This window comes from Perognathus longimembris, unplaced genomic scaffold (assembly GCF_023159225.1).
Source record: "Perognathus longimembris pacificus isolate PPM17 unplaced genomic scaffold, ASM2315922v1 HiC_scaffold_5425, whole genome shotgun sequence".
Lineage (NCBI taxonomy): Eukaryota > Metazoa > Chordata > Mammalia > Rodentia > Heteromyidae > Perognathus > Perognathus longimembris.
In genome coordinates, this window is record NW_025960851.1 from 38981 (window position 1) to 65832 (window position 26852).

Genomic DNA, 26852 nt, shown 5'->3' on the forward strand with positions numbered 1-26852 from the left:
AAGACACTTAACAAGTAGAGCAAGTGGGGGCGATTTGGAGGGCAGCTGGGAAGCCATGGCTCCGGCCGTGTTCTGAGGCCGCCTGGACGGCCGTGCTCCCCTCGGCACCCCGCACCCCCCTCTTCATGGTGTCTGCACCCGCAGCTCTGACCTCGGTCCTTTCCTCCTTGTGCCTCGCACCTCCGTCCACGTCACCCCAGCCCCCGTGGACACGTCGGCCCCCACAGCCAGTTCCTGCGTGTGGGAGGTGCCGCGGGCCGCTTGGGCGCGGGTGGGGAGGGACACGGGGGGTGGGGGGGTGGCGGGTGGGGGGGGAAGGGCCTTTCCCATCCACACCCCACCAGACCCAGCGAGCTCCGTCCTACGACCCTGGGCACGGCTGCCAGGGACTTGGGGGCCACCAGGACCCCCGCCACCCCGGGGTTCCCACAGCCGCTGGGTCCTGAGCTCCAGGGGGGCTCTGGCCGCTGTGAGGGCTCCGCACAGGGGGGCTCCCGGCCCCCTCACAGAGCGAGCGGTGTACCTGCACAGGCGGGTACACCACGCAGAGGCGGAGGGCTCCGGGCCTGGGGTCCCCACGACCAGCCGGCGGGGTCCGCCCGCCTCCCGGGGTGCCCGGCCCCGGCCATCCTCCGCTGGGCTGACCGGCAAGGGGCGGCGGGGCCAGGCCTCACACCCAGCCTCCCACCCCGGCGTGGCCTCCGGGCGCGGTGGCCACGTCCTGCAGGGAGACGAGGCGCCCGCCCTCCCCCCAGCACCGGCCCTCCCCCCAGCCAGTCCCACGCACCTGCCCGGCCCTCCCCCCAGCCCGCCCACCCCCCAGCCCGCCCTCCCCCCAGCCCGGCCCACGCACCTGCCCGCCCTCCCCCAGCCCCGCCCTCCCCCCAGCCCGGCCCTCCCCCCAGCCCGTCCCACGCACCTGCCCGGCCCTCCCACCCCAGCCCCGCCCTCCCCCCAGCCCGGCCCCTCCCCCAGCCCGCCCTCCCCCCAGCCCGGCCCTCCCCCAGCCCCGCCCTCCCCCCAGCCCCGCCCTCCCCCAGCCCCGCCCTCCCCCCAGCCCCCGCCCTCCCCCCAGCCCCGCCCTCCCCCCAGCCCGTCCACGCACCTGCCCGGCCCTCCCCCCAGCCCCGCCCTCCCCCCAGCCCGGCCCTCCCCCAGCCCGTCCCACGCACCTGCCCGGCCCTCCACCCAGCCCCTGCCCTCTCCCCACCCCGCCCTCCCCTCAGCCCGGCCCACGCACCTGCCCGGCCCTCCCCCCAGCCCCGCCCTCCCCCACCAGCCCCGCCCTCCCCCCAGCCCCGCGGCCTCACCCCAGCCCCGCCCTCCCCCCAGCCCCGCCCTCCCCCCAGCCCCGCCCTCCCCCCAGCCCCGCCCTCCCCCCAGCCCCGCCCTCCCCCCAGCCCCGCCCGCCCTACCTGAGTTGGAGCGCTTCTTTGGGGCCTTGAGGCTGCCGGCAGCGGCCGCCCAGCGAGCTGCTGTTCTCGCTGGTGGAGTCGGGCGCGGAGGAGGAGGCGCTGCCGGTGGCCTCGCTGTCGCGCAGGACGCTCTCGTAGCCGCTGCTCGCCGCCGCTGTGGTAGAAGAGCGCGGTCTTGCCCATGGCGGGCGGCAGCTCCCGCTCAGCACGCTGCTGTTGTCGCTGCCCGTGGCCGCTGCTGCAGCGGTGCGGCCTCCGCGGCGGCGTCACCTTGCTGTAGGGCGAGGGCAGCGGGAGCCCGGGGCCCGCGCGCTCCTCCTCGGGCCCGCCCGCAGCCCGCGCCGCCCCGCAGCAGCTCCGACACGCGCCCGTTGGCGGCGCGCAGGGGCGGCTTGGCCGCGGGCCCCGCGCCCCGGCTGCGGCTCAGCGACTGCGTGGACCAGGACAGCGGCTTCCCGCCGGCGGGCGGCGGCGGCGGCGGGCTCTGGCCCCCCCGCCGGCGGCAGCGACTTGGTGGAGAAGCTGAGCGTCTTGGTGGGCGGCGCGGACGGGCCCCGCCCTGGGGCTGGCCAGCAGGAGCTTGCTCACCGCGGAGACCCTGGCCGGGCCGGCCCTGGCGAGGCGGCCCCGGGGGCGGGGGGCGGGCCGCGGCCGGCCCGGGGCAGGTGCTGCTGTCCTTGCCGGCGTGCATCCGGGCGCTCACGGACGACAGGCTCTCGGCCCGCTCCAGCGACAGGCACTCGTAGTGGCTGACCGTGGCCCGGCCCAGGGAGTGGGTCCTGCTGGCCAGCTGCTCCAGCTTGGCGCTGAAGAGCTTGCTTGCTGCTGCTGCCGCCGCCGCTGGCGTCCTTGCTCTTGCCGCCGGCCTCGTCCGGCGGGCTCGGCCGGGAGGGGGGCGGGCTGGCCCGGGGGGCTGTGCTGGGGGCTGGCTCCGGTTCTTCTGCTCCAGGCTGGACTTGCGGACGGGGGGCAGCGGGGGCGTCCCCTTGGGGCGAGCCAGGACGCCGTGCTGGGGGGAGGCGACCTTCCGCTCCAGGGTGGCCTTGGAGGGCGGGGCGCCGGGGGCCGGGCCCGGGCTGCGGGGCTGGGGCCGCACACGGGCACGGGAGCCCGTCGGGGCCCTCCTGGCGGCTGGCTTTCTGGAAGGCGCGAGGGAGGCTGCTGGACTGGAGGGGTCTGCTGCACGCGCACGGGGCCGGGGCGGCCGCGCCGGGCGGGGCCATCTCACAGCCGTCGGCCACCCTCCTGAGGCCGTCCGTGCCCGGGGCGGCCACCGCCTCGCTGTCCCCGGGGCCCGGCTCCTCGTCCCGGTCCGGCTCGTGACACCCGGCGGCGTCCGGGGCCCCCTCGCCCCGGGACCCCTCGGCCCCGGGAGAGCCCCGTCCTCGTCCTTCCGGCTCTTCTTCTCGTTTCAGCCAGGGGTCCTCAAACGTCACGTCCTCCTTGGCCCCGGCGTCCTTGCTGTCCGGGCCCCGGCGCGGGGGCTCCCGGGGGGGCGCGGGGACACGGCGAGGCCGGTCTTCGTGGGGCTGGAGGCCTCGCCGCCCGGGCCGGCCACGCTGGAGAGGGCGACCGTGGCCCGGCCCGGCCGGAGACCCCGCCGCCCTTGGCCGGGGCCGCTCTGCCGGGGGGCTCCTCCCCCGCGCCGGGCCCCGGGGCGCGGCTGCCCGCGGGGTGAGGCTCGGCCGCGAGCTGGGGGGGGGAGCTCCCCTCGGGCGCGGGCCCCGCTCTCGGGGGTCCTCGCTCACGCTGCCGATGATGCTGACGGGCCGGGAGCCCGCGGCCGGGGCCGGGGCGGGCGCGGGGGCCCTCGGCCCGGCCGCCGCGGGCCGGCTCCCCCGCCAGGGTGAACACCAGCTCGTCCTCCCCGTTCAGCTCCAGCGCCGGCTGCACCGTCACCGTGGCGGGGCTCAGGATCTCCGCGGCGGGGTCCGGGGCGAGCCCCCCCCGAGGCCCGTCCTCCCCCGGGGGCTCGGGGGCACCCCTCTCTCGCGGCGGACAGGGGCTTCTTCGGAGCCCGGGGGCTCATCCCCGCGGGCGGGGTGCGCAGACTCGGGCTGCTGGGGGCCCTCGCCGGGGGCGGGCGCGGGCCCGGGCGGGACGCCCTTCTGGGTGACACCTTGCACCTCTGCGCGGGCGAGCCGGGGGGCTTGTACTCGGGGGCCCTGGACAGGCTGGGCGACGCCCAGCCGCGGGGTGCCCAGGGGCCGGGGCTTGCCGTCCGCCGGGCCGCAGGAGGCCAGGCTCTCGCGGCTGCTCCGGAGGCCGGGGCTCTGCGCGAGCCCCGGGGGGCTCCGCTGGCCTCCGCTGCTGCCCGGGACGCTGCGGGGGGAGGCCGGGCCGGGCGCCGGCGACCGGGCGCCCCGCCTGGGGCACGCCCGCGGCTCCGCGCCCGCCCTGCCCGCCCGCGGGCCGTCCTCCGGGTCGGACTCGGAGAGCGGGGCGCCGGGGGCCGGGAGCTCCCGGAAGGGGAAGGCGCTGGGCTCCTCGCTGCCGTCGATGCAGTCCAGCCGCTCCTGCAGCTCGGCGAACGTGTTGCACTTGAGGCAGTCGCGCTCCGGCGCGCGGGCCGCGGCCTCCACCGCCTCGGGCCGGCGGTCCGCCCGGCTCTTCTGCAGGGCGGGCACGATGGGACGAAGTCGGGGGGCCCCTCGTTGTCCGTGAGCTCCTTGTCGGAGAGCGCCATGCCGTTGGGCCCGATGTAGATGACCGTGTCGCAGGACTGCTCGCTGCTGGACGAGTAGTCGGGGTCGCTGGACAGGGGCCCCAGGGGGAAGTCGGCGTCCGCCGCGGCGCGGGCGTGGAAGGGCCGCAGCTGCGTGGGCCTGCGCATCCGGCCCTCCTCGCAGGAGCTCTCTCCCCCCGAGGAGCTCGACGTGTACTGCGGGGGAGGGCGGCGTGAGCGCCTGCCTCGGCGGGGGCCCCCCGCGGGCGCCCCGCGCCCCGCAGTCCAGCGCGCGGGGGCCCGGGGTCGGCGGCCGGGGCTCGAAGCCCGCGAGGCAGCCCCGTCCATCGGCCTCCTCTCTCTCTCAGGTCCGAGGCCGGGACCTGAATCCGGTCCCTGACCTCTTCACTGCACCCCAGGAGCGCCGCCCCGGCCCCTCCGTGACACTCCCCCGCCTCCCAAGCCGCCTCCAGACGCCCGCGCTGGAGCCGCGGCTCACGGGGTGGAGCACCAGCTTTGAATGGAAAAGCCGAGGGACGGCGCCCAGACCCTGAGGCCAAGCTCCAGGACCAGTGTGCACGCTTGCGCACACACACACACGCATGCGCGCACACACACACACACACACACACACGACAGGCCCCCGGAAGCTGACTCCGCATGGGTGTGGAAGGCAGCTGATGGCCGCCCAGCCACGGCTGGGGCGGGGCCTGTCATCCCCGCCACGGCTGCTTGGGCACAGGCGCCCCCGGGAAGGCCCAGTGGGGCTCCCCCTGGCAGTGCGGGCCCGCCTGGCCCCCCAGAGCTACCCCGTCACACTGCACTGCCTGTGAGGCTGTGTGGTGGGGCAAGAAGCCCGTGAGAAGAAGGGGAAAGTGCCCCCCACCCCCGGGGAAGCGCGGGTCCCCGCCCGGCCGCCCCGGCGAGCCCCTCACCTTCGTCTTCTTCTTCTTCATCCTCAGGACGCGGGACGCGATCTGGATGGTGGACAGGGTCTCGGCGTAGCTGCTGGCCGCCGCGGAGATGTGGGCGATCATGGTGGTGCGGCAGTTCACGTTCCCCAGGGACTCGCGCAGCAGCATGGTGAGCTTGCTCTCCCTGCCCGACAGGGGGGGGCGGCGTCAGGGCGGGGCCCGGGAACGGCAAGAGGGAGGTGGCCCCGCCGAGGGGCTCTGCGGGCCCCAGGTCTGCACCCTCCCGCCGTGAGCGGCGGCTCTTCCTCTCAGGTGCCACCACGCACCCCCTGACCCCAGCACGCTCCCCACCCCGAGGCTGTGCCCTGTTGTCCCGTGCCCTCTGCGTGTGCACGTGCGTGTGAGGTGTTGGTGGGGCTGGAGGTGGGTCGTTCTCGTGTCCGTGTCCCCTTCTGAAACCCCCAGCTCAGACCCACAGAAGATGCAAGAGAATGGCCACTTCACCCCCAACCGCAGGCAGCTGGGGGGGGGGGGGGGCTGCAGAGGTTTTCTTTCTCATCTGGGACCAATTAATGCCTTTGGGGAAGCAGGGCTGATGTTCTCGGCGCTGGAGAAGGTACAAATACACCAGAGCTTTTCTTCAGCAAATAATCAGAGATAAAAGTGGTGGTGGTGGTGGGGGGAATGGAGGCCAGGAGGGGGCAGGAATGGAGCCCGGCTCCAAGCCCCTCTCAAAGTGTCCACCAGGACAGTGCTCCGTGGGGGTGGGGGGTGGCAGACACTTGGAGGAGGCCGGGGTGCCTGCGATGAGCCGCGGGCCTCATCTCTGCTCAGGAGGGGCCGTGCATCCCATTTGGGTGGTGCTGGGCTGCCCCGTCCCGCCCCGTCCCGTCCCGTCCGGCTGTTCACGTGCTGAGGTTGCCCCAGATACCGGGAACTGCCCGCGAGGAGCACTGAGCGCCCAGCGCCTCCCGGTCTCGTGAGCTCTGGGCACAGCCGTTTTGCCCGCGGAGCGCCGCGCGGCCTTGCTCCGTGAGCTTCTGTTGGAGGCCATCTATCTGGTTGAATGGCTGCTCTTCTGCCTCGTGAAGGGACACGCAGAGTTTCCTTGCGGTTGAAGAGCGTGCTGGCGGGCAGCCCGGTGCGCGCTCCCGTGGCTGTCCGGTCCCGCAGGCTCCCGCCCTGCCCTGCCCCGGCTTCGCTCTCCACCGGGGAGCCGCTTTTCCGCTCCCTCCCGCAGGTGCCTGGGGCCTGGCTCGGGAGCACGGAGCCGCTTTTCCGCTCCCTCCCGCAGGTGCCTGGGGCCTGGCTCGGGAGCACGGAGCCGCTTTTCCGCTCCCTCCCGCAGGTGCCTGGGGCCTGGCTCGGGAGCACGGAGCTTGCCTGCGGCCGCGGCATGCGCACACGGATGCGCTCGTTTGGGGAGGATGGGTGGGATGGCGCGGAGTGCTCCGCCCCGGGGGCTGCCTGCGAGCCGTCCAGGTCGGGACAGGGCTCCCCGCTCGCACCTCCGCTCCCGACCCACAGCGTGACGCGGCACCGGGGAGCGGGCGGCAGCCGCCACGAGGGCCTGCGGCTCCTCCCGGAGCACAGCGGGCCGCGGACTCGGGTCAGACCATCGCAGCCCGCCGTCGGCCTGAGCGCTTGCCGTCCAGTAACGAGCACAGCGGAAGACCGCACGGCGGCTCGGGCTGCAGCGGCCAGCTCTGTGCGGGACGTGGAGCACCCTCCCGGGCGGGACGTCCCCATGGAGCACCCTCCCGAGCAGGAAGTCCATGTGGAGCACCCTCCCAGGCGGGACACCCACATGGAGGAGCACTCTCCCAGGTGGATGTCAACGTGGAGCATCCTCCCGAGCAGGAAGTCCATGTGGAGCACCCTCCCGGGTGGGACGTCTGCATGGAGCACTCTCTCTGGCCTCCTGGGACGGCTGTAAGCCTCTGCACAGCTCCCGCGGCCACCTCCACCCTCCCTTCCCACTCCCACATGTCATTGAGGGGGAAAAGTGGGTGCTCCTGTGCGTGTGTGCGTGCTAGCGCACACGTGTGTAGGGTCTGGCGGTACTGACGGGGCCGTGCATCCTCGGAAGTCGACTGCTCTTCGTTGTTCAATGGTGGTAAGATCCACGTGCCGTGAGCCACAGCTGTGGCCCCGTGGAGCGGGTTCAGGTTCACGGGCCGCGGGAGCAGCGCCTCTGCCATCCGGCCCGTGCCCTTCCCTGCCTCAGCCTCCCCGAGCCGCCGCCCGCCCGCCGCGGCCTCCCGGCTGTCTCCTGTCATGCTCTGGGGCGGGCTTATTTCAGGTAACCTGCTCTCGAGGTTCATCCACAGCACACACGAGCCAGAACGGTGCACTTTTTGTCTGGATGATAGTTCCTCGGACGTATTTGGCACGTTCTGCTTCTCCTCCATCTCTCGATGGGCCAGGGCTGTCGCCACGCCTGGACTCGGGCGAGGTAACGCGAGGGACCGGCGCCTGTGGGGGTCCCGCTCTCCACTCCAGGGGGGGCCATGGGTCACGTGCTTGACTTTTTGAAGAAGGGCTAACTTGTGGTTCTCCACTTTCCATCCCCACTGGCAATGCAAAGGGGTCCATTTTCTCTACATCCTTGCCAGAACGTACTTTCCCTCTTTAATAATAGTTATGCCACTCAGCAAGAAGTGGACTCTTCCAATCTTACTTTGCAGCTCCTGATGACTGCTGGCGTTGAGTGCCATCCCCAGGCCTTGGGTATTTGCAGATTCTCTTTGGAGAAATCTGTTCAAGTCCTTTGACCACTGTGTGTGTGTGTGTGTGTGTGTGTGTGTGTGTGTGTGTTGGTCCCAGAGCTTGAACTCCCTGGGGACTGTCCCAGAACTTTTTCACTCAAGGCTGATATTCTACCACCTGGGTTATACCTTCACTTCTGACTTTTTGCTGGCCAGTTGGAGATAAATCTCATAGATTTTCTTTGCCTGGGTTTGTTTCAAGCCACAATCCTCAGATGTCCGTCTCCTGAGTAGCTAGAATTACAGGTGTGAGCCACTGATACCAGGTTCCTTTGTCCACTTTGGAACTGAGCTTTGTTGTATTTTAGGAATGTGTTATAGATTCTGAGTATTTATCTTCCATTGCGTATTTGACTTACAAATATTTTTCTTCGTGAGTTTGAAATTACATGGCAGTGTCCTTTGATGCACAGAGTGACAGTCTCAGATTTAAAGTTTTGTTTTTGTATCTGTGGTTCAAAACTCTTCCAATGTGATGGGAGTCTGCTAATCAGAGTGACTAAGCCTGGCCTGTTCTCTCTTGTGTCAAGAATAATTGTTCAGTAGGTTCCCACTAACCAGTTGCCAGCCAGGGAAAACTAGAAAGACAGTTGTTAAGCACATGAGCCCAAGAATCAACTCCTTTGAAGTCCAGTAGAATGGAGGCTGGGGGGTGAGGGATGGGGTGGTGCTGTTGAAACGCCTTCTGGCATCATGTGTGGTTGAGAGAAACAGACCCTGCAGTCTTCACACAACAAACCAACTGGGTTTAAGAATGGTTTCCATTACTGGCGTAAGTCTGAGGCACGATGTTATGCATTTGATAACTTAAGGGAGAGTCCATGGCCTTTCAATGGAGGCCGACACGAAGGAATGATAGACGTAAACGACTGGATTGTCCCCGGACCCCAGGATACTTGCTTGGTTTGCAAACAAGATTGGCCCCCATAGAATGATCCTTATATCACCATCTGGTCAAGTGGAGAGAGGATGAATCTGATGTTTCTGATGTTGCTCTGTGGGAGGGCTTTGCTTAGCATGCAAGAGGCTGTGTGTGTGTGTGTGTGTGTGTGATTACTGGGGAACTCAGGGCCTCTTTGTTCTTGCTCGGTGGTTTATATGCTGATTAAATAGATGGAGATAAGGGTTTCTCAGACTACTCTGCCTTGGGCCGGCCTGAACCGCCACCCTCAGATCTCAGCCCCCTGTGTAGCTAGAGTTCATTGCTTTTAATTCGCCATCCTGGTTTCTCAAGGGCAGTCACTTTTACACCTTCACCATCCTTTCCCATACTATTCTTTCTGACTTGAGAAACTTGTTCTATTCAACTTGACCTGGGCTGTGGAGTACATACATTTATGATTATTTTCAACCACACTGTGATATTCAACCAATAGGGATGGGAACTGCAGTTTCTGAAATGTCATGTTGCGTGCGAATACACTACATGCAAGGTCATAATCTGAGGCCAGCCCGGGCTTTCACGTCCTTCCCAGTCCCTAAAACAGAAGATTAGCAAAGAAATGTCTCGAAGACCAAGCCAGGTGTTGAGGATTCATCTTGGCCTTAAGGGGGGAAGGGCGAGGAGAGCGCTCCCGAGAGGCCGCCCTTCCCCCAGCCCTGGGGCAGTGTGGAAGTGAGCCACACCTATCTCCTTCTGGGTCCGGAACCAGAAGGGGTAGCTCTGAGACCATCCCCCACCTTGCGCCAGCGAGCACGTGCGCTCTCCTTTCGCGGGCTTTGCCCAGAGGGCGGGACTATGGGAAGTGACGTTAGCCCATGAGGGAGGTCCTTGGGAGCTGCTCTTGGATGGACAAGCTCGCCAGCCTATCGCCAGCTCCTGCTCAATCCTCGTCATCACTACTATATTACTGTGAGTCCCTCCCAATTAAATTGGATTGCTCTCCAAAGCGTCTCCGAGATCCGTCTGCGCCTGGCTTCCTTGGTGGGTAAGGAGGGAGGAAAAGGGGATCTCGTTCGGCCACGTGCACCTTAGGCTTGCCCGTGTCCCTTCGCTCCACCTTGGCTGCCCGCTGGTCAGGTGCCCAGGGGAGAGGGTGAACAGGGGAGCACTGATAAGGGAGTAAGCTTAGCATCCCCGCACCAGGGGAGGTGAATCTAGCCCGGCAGCCAGGCATGGTGGCACTCTCTGTAATCCCAGAGATGTGGAAGGAGAGACAGGAAGATGGAAGGTACAGGTTATCTAAGAAATATCTAAAGCAAGAAGAATACTGGAAAAACATAATCCTAAGGAAAATACCATGGGCATGGCATTTGCACCGCTCTGCTTCGGATCACCGTAACGACACACTGAGGTGGCCAGCTCAGAGGAGGGAAGGCTGGGTTCACCAGAGGTTTCAGTCTACGGCTGCTTCCTGTGTATGTGTTGCCTTTGGGCCCCTGGCAAGGCAGCATCCTGGACGAGGGTGTGGCAGAATGAGCTGACGCATGTCATGGCGGCCAGGAAGTAAGGAGAAGGAAGGGGCTGGGGTCCTGACAGCCCCCCCCCCGCCACGTCCGGTGGCCTGACTCCCCCCTTAGGCCCTCCTGAAAGCCCCAGGGGCAGGGAGGAAGGCTGCAGCTCAGCAAGACGAGACCAGATGCGCCGGGAGGCATAGAACGGTCGGGAACATCTGTCCCAATGTGCGGATCAACAGCAGAGAAGACTTAACTTTTTCATTTGGTGTGCAGACATCTTTCTGTTTGCAAGAAAATGTTTTATGTTTGAAAGTAAATTGTGAATAGAATGATTTTATAGGTTCACCAAAACAAGTGGGTTTTCTCGAATCTACTTGTATTTCAAAGCATAAAACAATGTTAGGTATCCTTTCTCATGCTCAAGAATCCTGACTGGTATCATAAATTATATAATCCACCTTATAATTTAGAACAGGGAGAGATGGGAGAAATATCTAACAGGAAAAGGAAAATGGTGAAGGAGCAGTATGACAGGCGAGGTACTTAGAAAGGCCTTGCCACGAACAACTAGACATTGTAGGTATCATACTGCTAAACAATAGTAAATGTGTTGTTGAGGTTGCAGAAGATTATGGAATTCCCAGGCAAAAAAACAAAAAAAGCAAGTGAAGTTGGGAATTCAAAGGAAACAGAATGGGAAAGTATAACATCTGCCAAACCAGGTGATCTTAGCTTAGCATTTGCACGGTCTAAGAGGCTCCTGGAAGCAGAGGAAACACACGGAGATTTTATTATGACCACCTCTTTCCACCATGGCACATATTGAAGCTATGTCTGGAAAAATAGCACTAAGCAGGGGTAAGAAACTGTCCTAAGAATGTGGAGCCTCTGTCTGAAGTGCCTGTAGGTTTGTGTCTCTATTCTCAGTATCTGGGTGGTCTGAAATACTACAAGCTGAGAATACAATTTAGACTATCCTTAACTTGCACCTAGGAAAGGTAAATACATGGCTCTATAAAGTAAGCCATCTGTATACTGGGTCTCACAAGCCGAAGCCAGTGCAAGTGAGCAGCCCCAGACAAAAATAAACACCGAAAGAGAGGAGGCGCATGAGGAGGAAGCAGAAACCACAGATGGCAGAAGGGGACGCGCAGACTGCAAACAAACAAGGAGTTGATTAACATGTGTAAGGAAATTAGGAAGTTTAGAGCATCAAATAACAACAACAAAATGGTTAGGAACGACCAGTTTCTGCTTCTGGCCCCGTGTAAAGAGACAGAAACTAATCAACTGAGAACCTAAGCACCAGAAAAATGGAATAAAATAGAAGGGGAAAAAAGGATTGGGGTTCCCAGGTAAAGGGCAGCAGAAGGAGGCACCGGGAGAGGGGAGAGGCAAGTCAACTCCGTACGTGTTGATGGCTTCCAGGCCCCCAACAGAGACCAGGGAGTCATCTCGCTGAGATGTGGGGACAAAGGCCAAGTCTGCTGGCATGGGCCGCACCGCACTACGCCCACAGCCAGAAGTCCTACCATTTGACTCCACCTCATCAAGGTTCCCCCTTCCCAGCGGTGCTCCTAGCGACCAGGCCTCCGCCCCGTGGGCCTTTGGGGAACATTCGACACCTAAACTAGAGCAAAGGGCCTTGGGATAGGTCCTGAAAGGCGTCCTTGAGGAGAGGACTTGACACTCCAGGGGATTCGGACCGCACCCGCGGGTTTAGAGGAACAACCCCTTGGCTCTTTTCACTGTACATTGTAAGTCCACATGATTTGACTATGGCAAATAGAAAGCATTGGCTGTCTGCAAAGATTAAATTATGTGTGTGTTTTTTTAAAGTGGCTAGCTCTCCAGCCCAAAGGAAAGTGTTCAGCAGGTGGGGTGCCTTCTTCTAGGAAGGAACCTAATTGTCTTCCTCAGAAAACCGCCGCTCACGGAAGCCCCGGGGGCTCTGGGCTGCAGGCCCGTCCAGGGGCCTGGGGTGGGTGAGGTGAGTTGACCAGCTTGGAACAGGGCTCTCGTGACCACCTGTCAGCACAGAGCTGCCCGCCCGGAGGGGGCCCGGGCTCCCCAAAAGCTGAAGGTGACTGTCTGAACCTACATGTTACAAAAGATGAGGGCTTAGAGCCCACTGGCTCAACTGGAGCTGGTATAAAAGAGTGGAAAGACAAGGAAAGCCCGTCATCACGATCAACTTACTGCCGACATCAACAAGGAACCGAGGTGAGGTGCGGGGGCCTACAGAAAGGCAGGTATGAGGAGCTAGAGGGTGGAAACAAATTTTCTGGAATAATCTATGAGGAGGAGGAAAAAGATCAGAGAATCTGAATCTACAAGGAAGGTGACACTGAGGCACGAGCAGGAAATTCTGCAGTTTTCATGTTAGCACAGATTCATGTAGCTTGCCATCTTAAATGATAGAGGAAAGACACTCAATCATTTTGATAGATCCATAAGCGATTAGATAAAATTCAACAGTGGGTTCAAAACAGTCTTAGACGTTCATCCAGAACAGAGAAGGAACTCCAGTGGTCTCCTTGGACTAAAGCAAAACCACAGCCATGCGAAATTAATAACCTACAGGCAAGCACATCAAAATGAGGCAGGGGTTGGGGTGCAGAAGGGCCGAGGAGAGATTATGACCCCACTTATGTAATATTCAGAAACCGGTGACACTAAAGAATATCCTTTTTAGGGACAGACACACCCTTGCGTGGTCCCCCGGGGCAAGCCCAGCTCTGGGCTCCAAGTCTGTGTCGCTCTGAGACAGGCTGGGTGCAGCAGGTGCCGCCGCAGGGCCCGCCGAGCCCACGGGGACGGGGCAGCTCTGAGCGGGAGGCCGCGGTGTCCGTCGGTTACGGGGCGCGCGGGCCGGCCCTACGGGTCACGCCTCTCCATCACAGCGTGAAAACCAACCAGCAGATCTGGTTCAGAGAGAAGGCACTGTGGGCCAGCCAGGGTCACGGCATAACCACACGAGGGGAGGAGCAGGACCAGGCCTTCCCGCAGTGGGGGTGGGGGGTGCTCAGGAGTCTCCAAATCCCAAAGTCTGAGATGAGGACGCCCACCAGCCCCACGGCCCCAGCTCCACCGTGCATCTTCGCGGTATTCAGGACTAGAGGAGGGGGTGCCGTCGGCTTTGCTGGGGTTCTGCGTGCTGTTGTCTTGTGTTCTGGGTGGGCCTGGGCTTTCCACTCAGGGCCTGTGGTTGCACGGCAAGCGTTCTGGCATTCGAGTCACTCTACCGCGGCTCCCAGCTTGCTTTGGTTGTTTTCGTAATGGAGTGTTGCATTCGTACCAAGCCAGCCTGGGCAGTGACTCCTTACGCACCCCCCCCCCCCACAGCCAGGGGCCAGGGAAGTGACACCAGGCCCAGCTGTCATCGGTTGAGATGGAATCCTGTGGGCCTTTTTGCCCAGGCTGGCCTCCAGCTGTGATCCTCCAGACTCCACCCCTGAGTAGCTAGGCTTGCGGGGGTGAGCCGCCTCGTCCGATGCAGATCTGCACCTTCCAGGGGGGCCTGACGCCAGCCGTGGGCCACACAGATGACAAGAAAGCCTCCAGCTTGGTGGAAAAGAATACCGAGGAGGCGGCAGCAGGTGAGGCCTGCACCCCAGAGAGAAACAGGGTGACCTCGGTTGAGGGAAACTCCAGAAGAAACCCCACACAGAACAAGAGCGCCATTATTCCTTCAGGGTGCAGCTGCACACAGCGCAGCAAGGGGAGAAGTCAGCCATGGCAAAATCGTTCGAAGGAAAGAGGGGGCACATTTAGCCCTCAGAAAAACTGGTATGTCGGGGTACACACTTTGGAAGTGTGCACTCATAAATAGGAGCCCCCAAATGTAAAAATCACCTCCCTATTGATCTCACAGTCAGTCCAGAGAAGGGAAAATGAGGACCAACCCAGCTGTACAGAGACTGTGTGGGGTGGTGGCCCTAAAACCATTCTTCTGCATGGGTGCAGACTCACGACAGACAGCCATGCTTCCACTTGGGTACAGGCGTGAAAACCACCCCCACATAGGCACAGACTCGTGACAACCATCTGCACGTAGACACAGACTCGTGACAACCACCTCCACATAGACACACACTCGTGACAACTATCTCTACGTAGACACACACTCATGACAACCATCTCTACGTAGACACACACTCATGACAACCATCTCTACGTAGACACACACTCATGACAACCATCTCCACACAGACACACTCGTGACAACCATCTCCACGTAGACACACACTCGTGACAACCATCTCCTCATAGACACACACTCATGACAACCATCTCCACGTAGACACACTCGTGACAACCATCTCCACGTAGACACACTCGTGACAACCAGCTCCACACAGACACACTCGTGACAACCATCTCCACGTAGACACACACTCGTGACAACCATCTCCACGTAGACACACTCATAACAACCATCTCCACGTAGACACACACTCGTGACAACCATCTGCACGTAGACACACACTCGTGACAACCATCTCCACACAGACACACTCGTGAAAACCATCTCCACGTAGACACACACTCATGACAACCATCTGCACGTAGACACACTTGTGACAACCATCTCCACAGACACACTCGTGACAACCATCTGCACAGACACACACTCATGACAACCATCTCCACACAGACACTCGTGACAACCATCTCCACATAGACACACTCATGACAACCATCTCCTCATAGACACACACTCATGACAACTATCTCTACGTAGACACAGACTCGTCACAACCATCTCCACACAGACACACTCGTGACAACCATCTCCACGTAGACACACACTTGTGACAACCATCTCCACGTAGACACACTCGTGACAACCATCTGCACGTAGACACACACTCGTGACAACCATCTCCACGTAGACACACACTCGTGACAACCATCTCCACACAGACACACACTTGTGACAACCATCTCCTCGTAGACACACACTTGTGACAACCATCTCCTCATAGACACAGACTCGTGACAACCATCTCCACATAGACACACACTCGTGACAACCATCTCCTCATAGACACAGACTTGTGACAACCGTCTTTACCTCTTCAGTTCTCTATTGCATCAAAATGAGAGCCAGTGCTATTTTAATTAAAGAGTACCTGGGCAGTACATGAAACAATTTGGTAGAACTTAACTGCTCCATGCATGTAACAATGCTAAACAGCTCAATTACACACAGGATGAATTATCACCCCATTTGCATGGACAAAAAAAAAATCTATTAATGCTCAATTGAGCCTGAGCCAGTTTCAAAACAGGTGAGAATTTATGGTTGAATGCTCTGACCGAAGCTCAATTCATGTGCAACACACTTTTTAAAAGAAAGGAACATGAACGAAGCCCCAACCATGTGTCTGCTCCAACCTTTCGAAGGCCTCAAGGGAAGCCCCCCTGCGTAGCCGGGGAGCCCTGGGGCGCCCGGGTGGGTGGCCTCCAGTGTGACGGTGAGTCATCGCTACGTGGGGCCCGCGGCCGGGCAGCGGTGGGTAGCCGGGTGTCTAGGGCCGACTGGAGGAGGTTGGGGGGCACTCATGAGAGACCCGGCAGACGGGAGGCCGCAGGCCCTTCCTGCCTCTGTCTCGCCCACCGCTCCCTCCCTGGCGGGGGCCGGGGCCCCGGGAAGCATGTGGTGTCTCCACTCAGCCTTGCCCAGGGTCAGGGCCTGCTGATGTCTCTGCACAAGCGCGTGGTGGAATAGGATCGACGGGTGCGAGCTGCGCGTCTGCTCTCCCTTTCCCTGTCACGGCCCCCACGTCCCCACACCCGGCCCCCGCGCCCCCGGCCACCGCGCCCCCACACCCGGCCCCCGCGCCCCCGGCCACCGCGCCCCCACACCCGGCCCCCGCGCCCCCGGCCACCGCGCCCCCACACCTGGCCCCCGCGCCCCCAGCCCCCGCGCCCCCCACACCCGGCCCCTGCGCCCCTGCGCCCCCGCGCCCCCGGCCGCCGCACAGGAAAATAACAGCCACCTCTGGAAATTTCCGTAATCAAACAGGAAAACACCACTGGCCAGGAAGACAAGTGGCCAGGAGGGAGGTAAAAGAAGGGGCTAAAAATCTCCTAACAAGGCGGGCGGGGGGGGGGGGGGGCGCCTGGTCCCAGGGATGCTCCGAGCTGGCTGCCTCCATCCCACAGCCATTAAGATGCACAGAAAGGAGTGTTTCTAAAGTGGCGACACTAAGAATTTTCACGGCTGCGGTTGCCTGGCAACCTGAGACTTTCGTTATTTTATTTCTAAACGGGGATTGCTGTAAACTGGTATCCGGAGTTTGTGCAAATAGTCCCAAATTGATGTCCTCCCAATAAGTCGGGAGGAGATAATCCGGCATTAACGCACACCGAAAGGAGGTTAAATGTGTCACACGCGCGGATTCTTACACACACAGCGTCTTCCCATTTCATGCTATCGTAAGTCAATCTGGTGATACTCCTTTGCCTTTTTCTGGCGAATGGCTACTTAATTTCATGGTATGTGTAATTTTCATTCAAGTCTGGAGGATCGGGGCGCCAGGGCTGGGCGGCAGGTGCGGCGAGCCGCCGGGTCACCTCCTGGGGCTCACGGACCGCGTGGGTGCCCGGCTCTGAGGAAGCCCGCGGCCTCCGTCTCCCCGAGGGCTCAGGACGCCCAGCCCCGCGGCTCCGGGGGCCTCTGCGTCCTGGGGCCTTCTGCAGGGCCAGGATCCAGCTCTGCTTTCCGGAAGGCCCTTGTGCCGTTCCCGAGGGCCGGCAGAGGGCACCGAGGCTGTGGAGCGGGGCTCCGCGCGCTCTCGGCCCCCTTGCAGCCCAGCGCGCACCCCGGCCTCTCGGGCTCTGCCCACCCCCCCACCCCCCCGCAGCGCTTCGGCAGGGCGGGGTCCCCTGTGCGGCTGCCCGGGCCTCCCACTCACCGTGACCCCCGTGAGACCGGGCCAGGCCCCCCGAGGGGCGCCGGGACGCCATGCCCACGGCCGGGGAGAGCGGGGCGGGCAGACGCGACAGGAGGGCCGGGCGCGGGCCGCGTCTCCGTGACCTCCCACCCACGGGGCCGGGGCGCGAGCACGGGCCTGCGGCTCAGCAGCAGCGCGCACGCGGCTGTGACCATAACCCGCGGCCTGGAGACTGGCCAGGCCCGCACCCCGCAGACACAGACTCCGCGGATAACCAGGGAGTCACGCTGCCTTCTGGGGAAAGCTTGGAGTCCACTCCAGGGCAGCCTGACACCAGCTGCCCACCCACGGACACGCGCGGGGGCCGGGCGACGATCTACACACACACAAGCTCAAAATCCCCAGCCGAGAGGCCTGTGACCGTGTGCACACACACACACACACACACACACACACACCCCACGCCTGCCCCCGCCCCGTAAACCCTGCTCTCCCGCCAGCCTTGCGGCAGAGCTGCGCGCTTCTGTGCTCGTGTCTCTCAAGGCCTGCCCTCGAGAAGCAGCTTTCCCTCCTGCGGACACCCCGGGCCCCAGGGCTCAGCTTTCCCTCCTGCAAAGACACCCCAGGCCCCAGGGCTCAGCTTTCCCTCCTGCAAAGACACCCCGGGCCCCAGGACTGTCTCCCCCGGGCCGGGCAGGGCACCCTGGCTCTGGCAGATTGTGGGACCTAAATTAAAGTGATCATGTCACGTCTCCAAATGAAAGGGAGCACTTCGGGCCGAGGACGGCCCTGTGGAGGGCGTGCCCGGAGGTCCGTGCCTCACGGACCGCAAGGACTGCGTGAGGGCCCTGGGCTGTGGCCAGGGCACCTGCGTCTCGGGGGGCGGAGGCCCTGCAGGAGAGCCTGACCCGACAGGGGGGTGTCTAACTTAACAAGAGAACTTGAGTTAGTACTAAGACAATCCTTCGCTCTAACCGAAGGGAAGCTACTTTAGGTAGGTTTTAAGTTCTATGCTTACATTCATCCATCCTGCCCACCATCAAGTCAACCAATACTTAATGAAATCATAAAGGCATATCACTCTTCGGAAGACTGAGTCTCAGGTTACGCAAACCGACGGCCACAAAACTCTTTTCTCCCTAAGTCTCCCCCCTCGTGGTTGTATTATTCAACGGCAGACACGCCAGAAAAGCGAACCTTCTGAATCTTCAACTTGAATTCTTTATCTGGTAACGAAAGGCTTGGGGAAACCATTCTTGTGTTTCTCTAGCTGGGACTGGAGAACCGAGACAAGCAAGTATCCCAGGCTCAGCAAGCTCCTAGCGACGGCTCGGAGAAGACCTGGGGTGGGGGGGGCGGGACAGAACCCACCCGCAGAGGGGCGGGCGGGGGCCCGCCGCGCGAGGGAGGGCGGCCCCGCCCACTCACGCTGAATCTGTGACTCCCCTCTCCCTCCCACCCAGCAGCAACTTGTATTTAAGGGATTGTTTTACGGATTACAAACGGACCCCGCATGCATTTATTCATGGTGCCTGCGTGGGGCGGGCGTTTCTTCTGCGTGAGCAGACGCACAGGCTCAGGCTGGCCCGGCACGGGGGCGGGCGGCGCACGGGCGTTGGCACGGGCACGTAGGGCGTGACCCCAGGCTCGGCCGAGCCCGCACACCTCGGGAGGGTGTGTGCCGGGGCACCGGGTGCCGCCTCAGGCGCAGGCTTATACGAAACGGTCGCCGATCTGAAGTTCCAGTCTAGCTGGGATCTTTGTGTGGCATCGGCTTAATCGATCTGACTCCCCAGTGCCGGCGGCAAGGCCAGGACGCACACTTGTGGGTCATCTGCCTGTGGCCCCTGGGGGCAAAAAGTCCCCACATCTGTGACCTCCAGGAGGACACACCAGTCTCCACCCGTCGCTCACATCACCGTGAAGCCGATGCGCCCATCCGACGACCAGGCCGCAGCAGGCGCTGTGGCGGAGACCACAGCCGGGACCGCTTCCTTCTTCTTCGGAGCAGCCTAAAGTCGGCGCTGGAGCGGACTGAGGGACTTCCAACACTTCTCAGTGGCGAGGAAGATGCACTAGGCAACTGCTCGCTGGGGTTCACCTCTGACCCTGGACTAATTAACTACCTGGCCTCGATGGCTGGAGGCGTGTTCCCATTCCAAAGAGACCCATGTGTGCTTCCCGTCATTATTTGGGTCTTAGTAGAGAACAGAGGAAGGGAAGCCTCCTCTAAGAAGAAGAGTGAGTCCCAGGGCCACGCTGCCGCTCTGCGCCCCCGCCTCCCGGCCCCGCCTCCCGCCCCCGCCCCTGCCCCCGCCTCCCGGCTCCGCCCCGCCCCCGCCTCCTGGCCCCGCCTCCCGGCCCCGCCCCCGCCCCAGCCCGGCCCCGGCCCGGCCCCGCCCCCGGCCCCGCCCCTCCCGGAGAAGCGACTCACTTGTACGGGATGTGCTTGCTGCCGTTGACCAGAGCCAGGATGACGTTGCCCAGCGCGGACAGGGAGAGGCACAGCCCCGAGCCTCCTTCACGGTTCTTGTTCAGCGTCTTCACACAGCTGCCAAGGTCGATGAGGTGGAGACGACTGCGACCTCCGGACACTAGGAGGGGAGAGGACGGGAGGGGAGACAATGGGGAGCCCCTCCGAGGACGGGAGGGTTGGTCCCCCCGTGGTCTGTGACGGCAGAGCCTTGGGGCCGAGGCTCCGAGGGAGGGGACCCCCGGGGCGGGGGGCGGGGGGAGCGACAGTGGACGGGGTGGAGATGGGCATGCCTCCTGAGTGTCCGCCCAGGCGCCGCCAGCACGCGCAGAGGGGCAGCGCCGTCTGCCATGGCGGACGTAGCAGCAGAGCCCGCCGCACAGGCCAGAAGCCGTCTCTCCCTCCCGGCGGCCTGGCCCGAGGGCTCCGTGGTCCAGGGCACTTGGCAGAGTATCAGGAAGCGTCCTGCCTCCGCGGAGGGAGCACCGGCAGGAGACGGAGCACCGAGGAGTATCGAAAGACCAGAAAGGATGAAACTGCGAGCCCCCCTCCCCAACTTAGGAACGTCCCCAGCCAATGAGATAGATCTGGATGCCCGTCACCCAACCACAGACAACCAGGTGCCGGGCTGGCAGGTGGATCAAACGGCAGAGTCTGCCTTGCACGCTTAAACCCCAGGACCACGGAAAACCAGAAATAACCTACCAGGCATGCACATGAGCAGCAAAGTGAGAAACATAATGAAAAGTCAGTTGAAGCAAGCTGAGAATAATAGCTCTGAGAGTTGAGGGAGAAGGTTATTCGTGTCGTTGCTAGCCAGATGTGGAGGTGAATACCCGAAAGCCCAGCACCCGTGAAGCTGGAAGAGTGAATTCAAGGCCAGCCAGGGCTGTAGGGAAAGACTGTGAAAAACAACTACCAAACCCAAGCCCAAACTCAAGAAACAGCCTGCAGTTACTATAAATCTGCTTCAGACGTTCAAGGAATTAAGTAAAGACACTGGCTATATCCTATATTATATACGTATTACATATAATATACTAACATATAAAACATAAAACATATAATATATACTAAACATGCAATAGCCAGACAGGTGCCAGTGGAGCAGGCCTGTAATCCTAGCTACTCAGGAGGCTGAAGATTGCCTCTCAAAGCCAGCTTGGGCAGGAAAGTATGTGAGGCTCTTATCTCCAATTGGGCACCAAAAAAAAAAGGCAGAAATGAAGGTGTGGACCAAGTGGCAGAGCACCAGCCTTGCCCTAAAAAAGCTGAGGGGTAGTGCCCAGGCCCTGAGTTCAAGCCCCACGACTAGCACACACACGAAGAAGATACATGAAACGTTTTAAGGAGGAAAAACTGTATCACATGGAATGAAAAATACTCCTGATAGAACCAGTGGCAGATCAGGCATTGTTAAAGCCAAGATTAGTAAGTATGGAGATCTAGCCATATAAAATCCTGAAAATGAAATGCAGAGAGAAGTGTAAAACTAAAAAACAAACAGGTAATGAATAAAAAGGGCCGACGTACAACTTCAAGTGTTTAAATATGGGCAACTGGATTTTCTGAGAGGACAGTGTGTTACAGACAAAATATTAAAAAAAAAAAAACAGTGGTAGGAGTCTCCCAAATTTGGTGAAAACCATAAATCCACCAGATCTAGGGTACTCCATCAGCCCAACACAAAGGAAGTATGAAGAAAATGACAGCAAAACACTTCATAATCACACTGCTCAAAACCAGTGAAGAAGAGGAAGCCCGGAAGAGAGAGAAAGCGCACTGAGGCTAAGCAGTGTCAATACCCGTATCCGAGGCCGGCTTTGTCAGGTGGGGGAGGAAGCGCAGTTCTACGATTGCGCTGTCCTTATACAGTGTGTGCCGACACAATCCAGTAGGGTATGAGAAAGGGAAAGGTAAGCATTCGCTAGGAGAGAGTTGAAGTGAGTGACAGCAAGACAGGACAAAAGACACCGAGGACAATTTTGTGAATGGAGTACCCGTAATGACAAAGAGACAATTGAACAAGAGACCACAATAAAACATGTTCATGCCCTAATTATAGACGTGCAAATATACAAAACAAAACGTGACAAGAGCTCAAGGAAAAAAAGACAAATCCATAATTATAGTCGGAGAACTTAAATGCTCAGTTCTTAGTAACTGACAGAACAAGTACACAGAAAATAGCAAGGATACAGATTTGAACAACTTCATATAACATTTGTCCCAGTGACAGCAGAATGCGCATTTAGAACATACAGACAACACTTACCAATATATACCACATCCTGGCTTATATGAAAAGCTGAAAAGCATTGATAGTGCTCGTCTTACAGACAGGCAAGCGAGCTTCACAGATGCTAAGACACTGCCCAGACCTCACAGAAGAGGAGGCCACACCTACGGCGGGAGTCCAGAGCGAGCTGCCGAGCAAGCAGGAGCCCCTTCAACGCGCCCTGCCCGAGGAGGGAGGACCCCGTACCCCAGCCCACCCGGGATCGCTGGGCCTTGAGAGAGCTGTGCCCCCCTTCCTCTCCCAGGTCTCCCGCTTGGCCACGGGCCGCTTCAGACTTTTCCAGGTGATGCTAGAGCACTGCGCTGGGTGGGGTGCCTCGTCTCAGACCCCAGCCTGCCAAGCCACGCCACAGACAGACAGCCTCAGCTCACCATACGTGTGCCTCTTTCCTCCTGGGTACTCCGGAAAAGGAGCTGGCGTGCCCAGCCGTCCCAAACCTACCCACGCCCCTCGCCCATCAGTGAAACTGTAAGTACGGTGTGCTGACACGGCACAGCGTAGCAAAGAGAGGGCGTGTTTCCATGAAGACTAAATGTGACTGGAAATGAAATTTAGAGACGGCGTTGAGTTAGGTGTAACTAATGAGAAACTACAGGGTGGAAATTTTTAAGCATGTAGGAAAAAAATAATTGATGCCCAGTTGGCTGCACACAGATCTTTTAAGCTCCTGAATCCCTTGGAAGAGATTTGAAGGGGATTACTCGATCATTAATACGAGCATGGTTCAGGAGAGTCAGGATTTTAGTTTGCGGTGCACCTGGCAGTGCACACATGGCTGTGTGTCGTAAGATTCGTGAGTAATGATGAGTGCCACTCGTTAGGTCCAAATATTGCTGAGTGAATCAATCACTTGACACCACTGTGCTCCTCGAGCAGCTCCCTCAGTGGATCCTCCAGTGTGGACAGGGTGCCCACGCGCCCTGCGCCCGCGCCCGCCCTGGGGCAGGAAGGCTGCGGGGAGGAGGAGCGGCGTCTCTTCATCGCCGTGAGCAGGACCTGAGACGGCAGCTTGAAGTCGGGAGCAGGCGCCGTGGGGTCAGAGTGGACGTTTCGGGCCACGTGTCCTGGCCCCGGCGTGGTAGGGCGAGAGAGAACACCAGAGTGCCCGGAGACTGTGGGGAGGCGGGCGCCACAGGGCAGGCAGGAAGCAGGGAGGGGTGACAGGAAGGGGAGGGGCCAAGGCCAAGACCCACCCTCCTAGGACATCCCCGGGGGCCTCACTTCCTCCCGCGGGCCTCCCACTCTGTGGAGACCCCCGCGGGGACTGGGCCTCACGCCTGCGGAAGCGCGCGGCCCGGCGGAGGATGAGGCGGAGCCGAGCAAACTGGAGCGGGACGCCGAGGTGGGGCACGGGGACAAGCCGATCGTCAGCCCAGAAGGAGAGCGCCTGAGGGAATTCACCGGGCTCCTGCCGCCTCCTCGGCCGGACGCTGCCTGGCTCTGCGGGGGCGTCGGGCGGGCCCCGGCTGCCGGGCCGGGGTGTGCGGCTCCTGGCGGCCCAGGGCCGAGCCGCCAAGGCCCCCGGGGAGCCACGCTCTTCCCTGACCTTCTCAGGAATGGTCTGGAACCCCAGCAGCCACGCCGGCCCGGCCGGCATAGGCTGTTCCGTGACACGCGTGCGGACGCGGCTGCTTCCGTCCACACGGATCGAGACGAAGCACACCCACAGGTCGGCCCGTGGGCTCTGCGGTCCCGGGCCTTGAACTCGCGGCCTCAGCGCTGGCTGAGTGAACCAGACCCAGTCCTGGACGCGTCACGAGGTGAGTGCGGCACAGACGCTCGAGGGCACGCGCACTCTCATTGTTGGGCACACAGCCAGCCCGGCCCACGCTGCCCCCCGCCCCCCGGGAAACAAGGGGGGCGAGTAGATCAGACTGGGCTCGTGCTGGGCGCTGGGCGCGGCTGCTCGAACGCTTCAGTTCCTTATCAGAGGGGCACTCGGCCTGGCGTGGCCGGGCACCACCGGAACCCCAGCCCCGGGAGGCTGAGGCGGGAGGGGCCCAAGTCCCTCCTCCAAAGCTAGAACCCCCCCCCACCAGTGAGCGAGGGAGGGCGTGGCGGCAGTGAAGAATCCGCCCTCCAGCATTCTAGAACCCCCCCCCGGAAACCAGGACGCCATTTTAAGCCTCACCTAGTGCCAGCTTCAAAGCAGCGACACAGTGACCGCGTCCCTCTCCTTCTTAACCAGGACTAAAGGTGCGTGTGTGTGTGTGTGTGTGTGTGTGTGTGTATGTGGAGACGGGCCCAGGCTGCAGGTGTCCACGTGCCTGTGTGTGTGCACACACGCACACACACACGCGCACACACACACACGTGCATCTAGTTCCTGTCACAGAGACCTCTGAACCCATCCGTCGCCTGCCCCGCCCCACAGCCGGTTCCCAGCACGGGCTCTGTGCTCCCGCTCCCTGCACGGTGGCTAATTAATAAACTTCCCCTTCGATGGGTTCTGGCTGCCAAGGCTGCTGGGATTGTTTCTTACATATAAGCAAACAAAATCTCCGCATCTTCTCATTATATTTTAACTATAGGAGGTCAGGCGAGCGCCGGGCCCTGCCCAGCGTCACCCTGTTCCCCGGAGAAGCCAGGCTTGCTGGCGGGCAGGGGAGAGCCCAGTCGCTCCGGGGACCCCCGCAGCAGCCTGAACCCCCCTTCCGCCCTCTATTCCCATCTTCTGCAACGCCGGACGAGAGCTGGAAAAGGTTTGAAGGGCGACCGGTGGCGTCGGCCTTTCCCTTTAACCCGGATTAATTATTAAAAAGCAATTCTCTTTTGCATTTGAAAATAGGAAGATGAGTTTGGTGTTGAATGTTTAATAAGGCTGATCACCCGCCAGGCGGGGGGGGGTGGGGTGGGGTGGGGGGGGTGTGGGTGCTCCGCTTCGGGTCTAAGTTCCCACCCGAGCCTCAGGGGAAGCCGGATTTCAGGCCCTCCTCACATTGGAAGGACTCGAAAGGACCGTTTTCCGAAGACTTGCATTTGCCACGCTAAGACACCGCCCAGCGCCCAGGGCCGGTGCCCCCGAGGCCTCCTGGGGCGTCGGAAGTGTGCGGCGGGTGCCGGGGGGCTCCCCGTCTCCCTCGCCCCACCCTCCCCCTTCCCAGCCTAGTGGAAACCGAAGCACTCTCTCGGGAGCCCCCAAAGATTCCCACCGGGACGCCTCTGCCCCTCCGCGGGGAGACCGCGGCTCCCGCCCGAGGTGCCCCGCTCGCCATCGCTGCCGAGAGCACTGGCTTGCAAGGAGACTCAGGGAGAGGCCGGGAGCACTGAGCTAAGGTCGCAGCCGGGCACGGTCACCCGAGGCTGGCTGATGGCTCTCTGCTGGAGGCAGTGGGTCTAAGATTCCCTGGCCCGGGCTCCCCTCCTGACTCAGACTGTTTCACTGTTCTGGCAGCGGGGTGCCGGGGACGCTCCCCCCTGGAAGCCCCTCTGCCAGCCCACGCCGCGGCCCACAGCTCCACTCTGGCTCTTGGGTGGTTCGCTGGGGATGAGAAGCTCATGGGCTTTCCTGCCCGGGCTGGCTTTGAACCAGGATCCTCAGCTCCCAGCCTCCTGAGCAGCTGAGATCTTTCGCTCGGTCAGTTTGTTCATTTGCATGCCTTAAGAGTTCAAAGGTGAACTTGAGCCCAGCCTCCGCCATGACCACGAATCGCCAGTCACTGAACGGGACCCGGCACCGGCCCGGGCGGGGGTGGGGGTGGGAGGGGGGACTTACTTCCGCCCTTGCCGCTCTTCTCCATGCGGTACTGGTAGATGTGCAGCGTGAAGAGCATGTGGGAGTTGCGGTGGTCCTCCTCGTCGCAGTCCTGCTGGTTGCCCCGGCGGGAGGCGATGGCGGCGTCCAGGAAGAAGGCGGCCTTCTCAGCGGTGGGGGCCCGCAGCTCGCTCTGGTTCTGGAGCTGGGGGAAGGCGCGGAGAGCTGAGGGGGCCCGGCCCGGCCTCGCCCGGTGGAGAGACGCCTCCAGCCCCCTCCCCCGGGCCCCCTGCTCGGCGGCTCTCAGCTCAGCCCACGCGTGTCTGGACTGCACGCGAGCACGCTTATGGGAGGGACACACCTGCTTCTGCCAGTTAGGTGGCTTAGGGGGAGGGCTTGCCGTCTCGAGCGAGTCTGAGAGAGGGGTGGGTGCCGGGGACCCCCGTACCGCGCGGGGGGGGGGGGACAGAGTGGTGAGTGAGGGCCCCAGCTCCCTAAGAACACACAACGGGGGCGAGGCCGTCTCCAGCTCAGCCCTCAGCGTTGGGTGACAAAATGGGACTTAGAGGCGACCGCACCGATGCGCCGGTCGCCGTTCACAGACCCCTAACCTCTCCGTTATTTACGGGCAGCCGCTTTAGACTGCTGACGTCGCTATGAGTGAGAAGTCTACTCAGACGACACCCTGAAACGCCTGGGCACCAGGCCGCCTCATCTGTGTTAAGAAATACGCACAGTTGACCTTGACTGCTGCTGACAATCGGACAGCACTGTGGTGGGGTGCCCCTCCTCCCTGAACCCTCGGGGTCCCCCTCCTCCCTGAACCCTCGGCCTACAACCAGAGCATCTGGGTCGACCAGTATCCATTTGCGCAGAATGAAAGGAAACGGTGTATTTTTGTTTCTGTTTTTGGGGGGGACGAGAAAGCACATCTTTTTGTTTCCGCTTTGGAGGGGTACAGGGTCTCACTGTACGTACTTGGCACAGACCTGCAGAGTCAGAAGCCCTGGGGGGAGCTCAGCAGTCAGTGACCCTGATGAAGACTCAGGGGTAAGAAGGGGCGGAAGGAGGATCTGGGTGCTCTGGGAAGAGGCTGGGGCTGAGTGTGTAGAGGCTACAGGCCTCCTCCTCCTCCTCCTCCCCCTCCTCCTCTTCCTCCTCCCCCTCCTCCTCCTCCTCCTCCTCCCCCTCCTCCTCCCCCTCCCCCTCCTCCTCCTCCTCCTCCTCCTCCTCCTCCCCAGGGTGAGGCCAGTCCCACCCATCCAATCACCCCTCTACAAGAGGAGGCCACCGAGGATGTCGGAGGTCACGGGCGCCTAGAATCC

The 26852-nt window shown here is 61.7% G+C and overlaps 1 protein-coding gene across 1 annotated transcript in view; it reads right to left on the reverse strand.

The window, feature by feature from the left end:
• The window catches only part of LOC125345227 (kinesin-like protein KIF26B), a 154893-nt gene that overhangs the window by 7833 nt on the left and 120208 nt on the right, over positions 1-26852 (reverse strand). The window contains 17 exon segments of the mRNA XM_048337443.1: positions 1416-1449; positions 1451-1561; positions 1563-1749; positions 1751-1914; positions 1916-1970; positions 1972-2046; positions 2048-2241; positions 2243-2337; positions 2340-2496; positions 2498-2974; positions 3033-3398; positions 3400-3591; positions 3593-4050; positions 4053-4296; positions 5016-5178; positions 19496-19655; positions 25549-25732. Of these exon segments, the coding sequence (XP_048193400.1) occupies positions 1416-1449; positions 1451-1561; positions 1563-1749; positions 1751-1914; positions 1916-1970; positions 1972-2046; positions 2048-2241; positions 2243-2337; positions 2340-2496; positions 2498-2974; positions 3033-3398; positions 3400-3591; positions 3593-4050; positions 4053-4296; positions 5016-5178; positions 19496-19655; positions 25549-25732 (3316 nt within the window).